At 54.1% G+C, this 9,206-nt stretch overlaps 2 protein-coding genes across 2 annotated transcripts in view; one reads left to right on the forward strand and one right to left on the reverse strand.

The window, feature by feature from the left end:
* Window positions 1-2,257, forward strand: part of SARM1 (sterile alpha and TIR motif containing 1) — a 21,492-nt gene extending 19,235 nt beyond the window's left edge. Inside the window, exon 9 of the mRNA XM_037492340.2 lies at window positions 43-2,257. Within this exon, the coding sequence (XP_037348237.1) occupies window positions 43-178 (136 nt within the window). The 3' untranslated portion in view covers window positions 179-2,257. The remainder of the gene's footprint in view (window positions 1-42) is intronic.
* Window positions 265-8,792, reverse strand: SLC46A1 (solute carrier family 46 member 1). Its single transcript, XM_037492341.2, has 5 exons — window positions 8,562-8,792; window positions 7,282-8,134; window positions 5,424-5,507; window positions 3,861-4,017; window positions 265-3,336 (listed from the first exon to the last, which is right to left on the reverse strand). The coding sequence occupies exons 1-5, from the start codon at window positions 8,787-8,789 to the stop codon at window positions 3,282-3,284; spliced, it is 1,377 nt and encodes a 458-aa protein (XP_037348238.1). The 5' UTR covers window positions 8,790-8,792; the 3' UTR covers window positions 265-3,281.
* Window positions 8,793-9,206: the final 414 nt, after the last annotated feature.

Genomic DNA, 9,206 nt, shown 5'->3' on the forward strand with positions numbered 1-9,206 from the left:
CCTCTGCCCAGCCCTCTGACCCACCAGCCTCTGTGCCCACAGGTGGTCCCACGAGTACCAGGAAGCCACCATCGAGAAGATCATCCGCTTCCTGCAGGGCCGCTCCTCCCAGGACTCATCTGCAGGTTCCGACACCAGTTTGGAGGGTGCCACACCCATGGGCCCAACCAGCCCCTAGTTCCCAGGCCCTGTTGTCACCCATTTTCCATCACACCCCCACCCCACCCCCCACCCTCCCAGAGTAGCTCCTTCCTGTCCAGGCCAGGCTGGGACAGCCAGGGCTCTTCTCAGGAAATGGCTTTCCCTCTTCGCCACCTCATGGTCCCCCTCAAACCCAGCTTCTTCAGTATCTGGTAAGAGAAGTCAGGCATTGTGGTGGTAAGACCACCCCAAACCCTGCCACCAGATTCTCTGTCTTGAGTGTGGGGACGTCACTGCTCAGTCCTGGAGACACTTGAGGTGGAGGTTGATTGCATACCACCCCTTTCCTGCCCTGAGAGCAGACAGCGTGAGCAGGATGAAGGGCAAGGCCCAACTCCTCTCAGCCAGCAAGGGCCTGGACCCAGGAGCCAGCGGGGATGAGAGTCCAACTATGCCCGGCCCCTGTGCTCACCACTTCCTGCTGCCCTATAGCCACTCAGTGCCCTTAGCCGCCTAACCAGGTCCTGAATCTCCTCCCTCAGTCTTCCTGAGGTGCAGCCTCCTTGCACACATCAGGGGTGGGGGCATGGGCAGGGCAGGCTGGGCCAGCCCCCAGTCCGGCAGATCTGCAGTTGCTTCGGCTTTACTGCACTCACTGGTGCCTGCGAGCCCCTGCCTGGACCCAGCCCAGAGCAGGCCACATCTCAAAGGGCAGCCAGCCTGCCCTGCCCTGTGCCTTGGTGCTGTGCTTCAGACTCCTGCCCTGCCTGGTCCAGCTGGCTTCTCCCAGCCCCTCACCCACCCACTTGCTCAGGGGGAACAGGGACAAGGCAGCCCCTTGTGGCAGGAGCAATAGCCTGGCTAGAACCTATCGCTCCATGGGAAGAAGCAAGATCCTGAAGGGCAAGGTGTGTATTTGAATCACCTGGGAGTTTTGTTAAAATTCCATTCAGGAGCTCTGGGTGGGGTCTGTGAATCTGCTTTTCTCACATTGCCAGGTGAGCTGCTGCTGGTGGCTAAGTAGCAAATGCCTGGCAATTCTTCGCCATTTCCCAGAAATTCCATACCATGGTCTCTATAGTTATCAGAACAACCCTACCCAGCACAGTACTCATTTGACAGAGAAGGAAACTGAGGTTCAGAAAGGTTGAGTGGCATGCCATTTCCCTAGCCATTCACGGTAGCCCCTGGCCCCAGCCCCGGCTTCCTGTGCTCTGTCCACTGCAGTGGGCCTGCTCTCCTGACTGGAGGTGAGCCCAGGGCAGGGCTGTTGCCCACCACAGCTGGCTCCTCCCTCACCCCACAGAATCTCGCAGTGAAGGGTAGGTTATCAGAATGAAAAGCTGGCCCAGGGGCTGTACAGAAGTAATTGAGCAAGATGTGCCTCTGCCCTTTCCTTCACTAGGATAGAACAAGAAAGTATCCTCCCTTCAAAATTCCCAGCTTCAGCCCCTTCAGCCACTGCCCTCCTTCCCTCCCAAGGACAGTGGCTAACATCTCAACACTGGCTAGGTCCAGGGCTGCCTCTCAACAGGTGCAGGCCAGGTCACCCCTAGATCTTAAACCACATCATCAGAAAGTCAAAGGTCTCACTCTGGGCCTAGGATCTCTCCCCCCACTGCCCTCCCTGCCAGAGACAGTGCTGGTTTCAACTCTGGCTTTGACTGCATTTGACTCTCCTTCCTTCATACCACACATGTGCCCACCAGTGCCAGGTCCTGGATATGATGGTGAATGAGATCAACTGGATGTTGCCCTCCCAGAGCTGAGACAGTAACAATACAGTGTGCTGAGTATCCTCCGGCAGCTTTGTCATTTTGTCCCCCATCAGTCCTTCCTCATGAGGTCCCCTCGGCAGCACTCAGGGTTTCCTGGCTGTCTCCTTTTCTGTTTGGTACATCCTTTGCTTCTGTCCATTTACTGCTTGGTCTTCTGGTTGATCTCTGCCCTTCTGTTTCTTCAAGAAATCAGAGCCCAGACTCTGCCCTCCACCTGGGTGAGGCCAGTGTTTCTAGGGACTGTTCCAGGGACTGCTGTGACAAACTGCCCAGACAGCAGCCAGGGCAGGCACCTTGGCCCTCACCTTCCACCCAGGCCTGGCCTCAGAGGGCTGTCCCGAGACAAAGGGCTGAGGAACAGCCTTTCCCCTGAAGCCTGCTCTGACACAGGCCTGCAGGGTCAGGGTTTTCTCCTTGACTGGACTGCAGTTGCTGCCTCCAGGTCATGGCTGAGTCAGTTTGGTCCCTACCCAACCTCACCCCACCTCTCTCCAGGGACGGAGAACTGCTTAGGGATTCTCATGGGTAAAAAGTCCAGCCCCAACTCTAGCCTTACCCCATAGCACAGGAAGAGGCTTTTCATTCTAGAATATGAGGTAGGAAGGTGCTCGGAACATCATCTAATCCAGTGTTTCCTAATTTGTTTGTAGTGGCAAGCCTGCACAGGCCGGGCAAGCTGGCGGGCCTCCCAGGCCCCAGGGAATCTTTACTCTTTCTCTTTACCGTTCTCGTGTGGTCTCTTCCTCTCGTAGCCATTCTCTACCACAGCCCTCGTGTCTCAGTGTGATTGTATTGATTTATTATGATTGGCACTGCTAAGCCAAGGGGTGGGCAGGTTATCGTCAAGGATTGATTCTTCACCAGAGACAGCAGCACTCTTCCCCCTAGAGGGCATCAGTTCCCACAACTCTCCCTCCCACCAAAGCTGGCACTCCCTGGGTACCATACTCATCACTTGGAGTGACTGGTGGCTGCTCGCCAGGAAATGAGCACAGTGAGCTGTGCAGTTTTGGCTGGAAGTAGAGAGGCCAGCCCTCGTGTTTCTCCTAAGTATCACTTAGCCTCTCCTTGGAGGGCTAAGTGACAGATGGTGTAAAGGGTAAATGGACCGCTCTTGCAAATGGCTCCCCCACCATCCACCCAGGAGTGGGCCTGTCTGGGTTACAATTCTAGATCTGAGAGACACAGGCTGGCGCAGCGATGGAACAGGCAGGACTCATCTGGCTTGACCACCTTGTCCAAGGGGAACATGCCCTCAAGGGGAACTGCGGTGCTGCTGTGGGCTGGGATCCCAGATGGGTAATTCTACTTGGTTAGTGCTCATTTGGCTCCACTTGCCCTTTGTCCCCTGGCCCAGGCAGATCAGTTCTGGGGAAACTGCTGGAATTCAGGGTGAGGGTTTATCTTTTCCAGTACCCTGTGGAGACAAAAGAGGGTTCAGATTTGACATGGGTCAGATCCTCAACTCCTGGAGAAGTGAAATGGGCTTTCCTTGGGTGGGCTGGATTAGTTGTCCTACTCCCCAAGCTTAGAGGTGGAAGACCATGTCCTCTGGAAAGTGACTCTTGTGGCCATGGGGGAAGTCAGCGGGTCTGGCAAGCTTGTGGCCCAGTCACAAATAGCCAAGAATGCTCTCTGGGGTTCCCTCTAGTGTATTTCTGCCAACATAGCTCCATCTGAAAAGTGGGAATGGAGGGGGCCCAGGGGAACTTGGGTAGAGTCTTGCCAACAAGCACATTTAGCTTGATCCTTCCCTAACCCACCCCCCTGCCCTGTACTGAGGGAACGGCTCCCAGGGGCTGAGGCAGTCATCTGCAAGGGGACAGTCGGGTAGGGGAAGGGCTCTGGGAATGAGGCTGTCATTCCCGGTTGGGAGGAGGAAGAGAAGACCTTCAGGGTAAAGGGCTCCTTTATGAGCACGGGTTCAGAGTCCTGCCTTACCCAATCAGTATGGCTGGGATGAAAAGGAGGCCAGCTCCCAAGAGGAAGGGGAACCCCTTCATGAAGTTCAGGGTTGCTGGGTAGAGCGTGTTGAAGATGCCGGAGGCTGCCAGCATGGCCAAGCCATTCACACAGGCCACAGCAGAAAAGAGAGCACCTGTGAAGAAAGAAATACCACTCTGGAGTTTGAAAGATCCAGGTTCAAATCTTGGCACTACGACTTCACGACTGTGTGACCGGGAGAAAGTCACTTGACCTCTCTGAGTCTTATCTCCTGCACCTGTAAATCCTACCACATCACATATAGTGTTAAGGAGTCAGTGAGGCCAGGCATGGAAAGTAGCTGGCACACAGGGACTAGGAAATAAATGACTGCTATTAAATCCACATGAAAGTACACATGATACCTTCTAGCAGAAGCCTGATCAGAATGGTTTTTGGCTCACCCTCTTTGGAATCATCTCCAGTTTGAGGTTAATTGCTGGGTTAATTCCCCGTTCCAACACTTCCTAGCTGTATGATCGCTGAGAAAGCTGCCTATCCTTTTGAGTTTCTGTTAAATAAGGATAATACCTATTTCATAGGTTGTTGGTAACATGAAGTTTGCACATAAAGCACCTATCAAGGAGCCTGGCCCCCTGGAGGTAGCCAGTTAGTGAGGGCTGTTGTTTTCTCCTGTTCCTCTTCGTTTCTCTGGATACAGTGAAGGTGCAGGGAAAAACTTACGGAGTGAATAAATGAAGCCACGTGGTTCTGGAGACAACAGAACCCATGGTAAGGCTAGGTATGGGCCAGAGTGTCCATCACCAGATCCCCTTCCAGGGCAGAAGGGAAAATGAGTCAGGTCTTATCAGACTATCAGACGGGGGACAAAGGACTCAGAGCCTGAGTAGCTATTCTTTATAGATCTGCCAGCAGAGCACACATTATGCATTTAGGAGGTTAAACTGTCAGAATGTCAGAGCTGGAAGGACCTGTAGGTGTCATCAAGAGCAAACCACTCAGGCTGCAGAGGAGACAGAAGGAAAGTGACCTGCCCAAAATTACGCAGCCAGACTAAGGAAGCCAGGACTAAAACGCAGATGCTAAGACTTTCTGGGCTCTAAAACAGACCTGGGTTTTCAGCCTAGCTCACACTTACTGAGTGACCTTGACTGAGTCAATTAAACTCTGAACCTCCACTTCATCTGTTCACTGGGAGTAATAAAACCTACATAACGAGGCTGATCCTTTCTCTGACCTTGAAAACTCTCACTCTAGTGAGGCGGGGGCTCTGGCATCACATCTTTATTTACAGGTGGAAAAACTGAGCTATGGAGAGTAAATCCTCTGCTCAGGTTATCCAAAGGGACATAACTATCTTCTGTTGATTACAAATTCTATCTCTGCGGTCTGAAGAGTCAACATACTAAGGGCCCTGGCCAGCCCCAGGCTATCTAACAGTAGTGCACTGGTCTGGTCACATTCTCCAGGAGGGAGGCAGGAAGGTAAGCGGCCCCAGTCCATGGCTGCCCACCGCCCAGCTCAGGGCATGAGGGACCACACACAGATGCTGGCACTCACCATGCTCAGACTTGCTCACCAGCTTGGAGAGCTTGGCCCGCAAGACAGGTGTGATGACTAAAGACAGGAAGAGAAGCGCGTATCCTGTGGAGAAGAATCAATCATCAGGAAATGACACTGGGGAGAGGGATGCCCAAGTAGGCAAAGCACCGACAGGACCCTGCACGGGACTCGGGGAAGGCACAGGAAGAACTTCCTTTATGGGGAAGGAGACAATGACCAAGGAGGAATGGAGACTTACCCTTCTCAAGGCTTGGCTACCTGCCATCCCCTTTATGAAGGAGTGCGGATTCCTCCCCAACTGTCAGGACACTTCTGTGGTCACGGCAGGCACCCCACCCACTCAGCACATAGCAGGGACATGGCAGGGCACAGAAAACAAACACGGGCTTTGGAGTCAGCCCCGAGTCCCAAACCAGACACAGTCAAAACCTGTGTGGCCTTGGATGCTTCATCTCCTGAAGCCTGACTTCTATCTGTAACAGGGTAACAAGGCCTTTGCCACTTGATATAGCCTGGGCTGTAGGAGGCTGAAGACTGGCCCCCTCAAGATACCAGGTCCCAACCCCTAGAAGCTGAAGATGTTGCCTATTTGGAAAATGGATCTTTACAGATGTGATTATTAAGAATCTGGAGATGGGGGCCTCCCTGGTGACGCAGGTGGTTGAGCGCAGCACTGTGAAGCTGTCCGCAGCCTCTGCAGTGCTGGTTCGATCCTTGCTGGCCTCAGAGCAACCCACATGGTGAGCAGATCTCTCCCGTCTCGCCCGCTAATCCCCTCATCAGTGTTTTTCATCAATCTGCCTGTTCTGTTCCCAGCTCTGTCTCTGGTGAATCCTCTCATCCTCCTGCACATCTGGCCTGTACCCCGGCTCTTGTATAAAAAAAAAAAAGAATCTGGAGATGAGGAGATTATCCTGGATCAAAAGGTTGGGACCTAAGTTACAAGAATCCTTGGAAAGGGCAAGCAGAGGGTTGTTTGACAGACAGAAAGGAGACGGCACCCAGAAGAGGGAAAGGCCGTATGACTGCAGAGCCAGAGCTTAGCGTGAGAAGGGATGCCTGCAGCCACCAAAAGCCAGAGGCAGTGAGGAGCAGGCCCTCTGAGAGCCTCTCAAGAGTGTGGTCCTGGGGACTCCTTGATTTTGGCCCTGTGACAGCAACTCTTGAGTTCTGGCCTCCAGAACTGTGAGAGGGTAAATTTCTGTGCTTTTAATTCCCTGGTGGCGCAAGGGGTTAAGACACAACCTATGATGCTGTCCGCAGTCACTGCAGCATGAGTTTGATCCCCAGCCAGGGAGCTACCCACATGGCGCAGCAGACCTCTCCGGTCTCGCCTGCTGCTCCCCTCAGCAGTGTATTTCAGTCAATCTGCCTGTTCTGCTCCCCAACTCTGTCTCTGGTGAATCCCCTCACCCTCCCACACCTCTGGCCTGTATCCCAGTTCTTGTATGCATAAATAAATAAATCTTTAAAAAAAAAAAAACAACAAAGACGATGACCAAGGATATTTGAGGTAGGTCGATTCTTATCAGAGAAATGAGTGTTAGGGCACTAACAGCATGGACTTTGTTTAAGAACCAATATAGGCTGTGGGAGGCCAAGGGGTGAAATAATTCGTATCTGAGCCATACTTTGTCTTGCTCTACCTAACAATATGACAGATGTGGATTAGTTACTTCACCTGTTGAAATGGCATCTTTATGAAGTTTCTTACTGTCTTTCCTCCAGTGCAGGCTAGGGGGCAAATCATGTTTTCACAGGCAATGACATGAACCCCATTTGGCATCTAGTTGCTGGCCCCCAATTTTCACTCCATCCCTCTGGGACAAACTGTCCCTGAGCCCACACACTTTACCTGTGAACATGAGGGGTGTGATGACAGCAAATGCAAAGACCACCATCCCCATGATGTTGAAGGCCAGGCCAATCTCAGCTACCCAGCTGTCGGCCAGGAAATACTGCAGAAGCCGCAGGCCCAGCAGGCTGGTGAGGTAGGTGAGGTGGTGCATCGCAGAACCGTATCCTATCAGTGTGGAATCCCAGCAGAGGGGTGCGCTCAGCTCATAGAGGGTCAGGATGTCCTGCGCCCCAAAGTGCACAGTGATCACCACGAAGATGGCCAATGAGTACAGGGCTAAATGCTTCCTGGACTTCTCTGGTGCGGGAGACATGTACAGCTGGATAATGGATCGGTGGTGACGGAGTGTGAAGAGCCGGGTAAGTGTTGGCTCCTTCACTGTCTCACCAAAGCAGAAGGCTGCGTAGAAAGTCAGGGCTATCAGCAAGGCCATGGCCAGCCAGAATGGGTTGGCATAACCCTGGGCCCGGAGCCAGTGGCCTCCAAGGAGGCTGGCCAGCATCCCCCCTATCCCAATGCATGATTCCAGCACGGCCATACGGATGGTGCGGGTGTGGCTGGAGCTGACGTCTGCCACGGAGGCAAAGCTAGCAGCGAGGAGGCCACCAAAGTCGCCAAGGAGGGCAGAAACAATGCGGCCCAGCACAAAGAAGCCAACATGGAGCTCCAGTTGCACCACAAAGATGGAGATCACCGACTGAAGCAGCAGACCGAAGGAGGCCAGTACCAGCAGGGGACGGCGGCCCACACAGTCACTCCAGGCACCCAGCAGGGTGGATGAGAAGAGATCAATCAGGAAGCCGCCCACATTCATGTAGAGAGTCCAGTGGGAGGTGAGGGTCTCCACTTCCTGTGAGCACGTAAGTCTTACCAGGGTACAGCTCCCAACTCTGGCTCCCACCCTCCAAACCATCGCCATCCTGGGGCATACAGTGAGGATGACCCTCTCTGGTGCCCTAAACTTAGATAAGTTTAACTCAAAAACTGACACGAGAGTGGGGTATGGGAAATAGACAAGGACCACTGCCCTTATATTTACCCCTGCTGATGAACCCTCAAGGCCCTGCTTTATCTAGAAGAACTGTATGCACCCCGGTAACCGGTGGCTAAGGCCAAAGACCTCTTGCTGCCCTGTATCACCCCCAGACTAGTTCTCAGGTCCCAAACTTGCTCGCTCCTCCCCCGCCTTTCCACATTCCTAACCCTTTCGGTGAAGCCCCAATTTTACAGAGGGCCCGCCCCCTGCCAAGATCCTCGCTGGTCCTCGCCACCGCTACCTGCATTTTGGGGTCCGCGGTGTGGTTGCTGCAGCCGCCCCGGTCGCGGGTGCCATTGTAGCCAACCTGGGCACTAAAGCGGTGCCAGAGGTACTGCGTGGTAAGCGGGCCCTGCAGGACCAAGGCGAAGTTGGCGAGGAAGACGATCGGCTCCACCGGGCCCCGAAACAGCACCACTCCCCGTGCCCGGCCGCGGGGCTCGGCCGCGGGGCTCCCGCTCTGCTCCATGCCCACGTCGGCTGCGGGTCGGCGGCGCGTGGCGGGAGGCGGGAGGCGGGGCTTACGGCGCCTGCGCCCGACTCTGAGTTTTTAAGTCCGCCTGGGCGGGGTCGGGGCTGTGCTCAGTCGCGCCCTGCCCTCTCTGGGTGGGTGAGGGCAGGCTGGGGGGCCTCCAGCCCCGTGGTTGACAGGGTGATCTCACCTGCAAGCTGGGCAAAGACATGGCCCTGCATTCCTCCCTGCCAGGCCCAGAAAGCCTCGGAACAATAGCAAGATCAATAGTTAACATTTATATGATCGCTTACTCTGTGCTGGGCAATGTACTAAACATGGTGCGTTAATCTCCCAACAGCTCTGTAGACGAGCCGCTCTTAATGATGGCAATGTACAAATGTGGTAATAAAGTCATCAGGTGCTCAAGGACCC

The sequence above is a fragment of the Talpa occidentalis genome, unplaced genomic scaffold (genome assembly GCF_014898055.3).
Source record: "Talpa occidentalis isolate TD23 unplaced genomic scaffold, MPIMG_talOcc4v2.1 talOcc4.7, whole genome shotgun sequence".
Classification (NCBI taxonomy): domain Eukaryota; kingdom Metazoa; phylum Chordata; class Mammalia; order Eulipotyphla; family Talpidae; genus Talpa; species Talpa occidentalis.

Bases quoted from the DNA above. Each gene is read 5' to 3' on its own strand.
- SLC46A1 (XM_037492341.2), bottom strand. From the start codon at position 8,789: ATGGAGCAGAGCGGGAGCCCCGCGGCCGAGCCCCGCGGCCGGGCACGG. The intron at 4,018-5,423 runs GTGAGTGCCAGC...CTTTCTTCACAG, and splicing joins GGTGAGCAAGTCTGAGCATG to GTGCTCTCTTTTCTGCTGTG. The intron at 3,337-3,860 runs GTAAGGCAGGAC...TTGTCTCCACAG, and splicing joins ATCCCAGCCATACTGATTGG to GGTACTGGAAAAGATAAACC.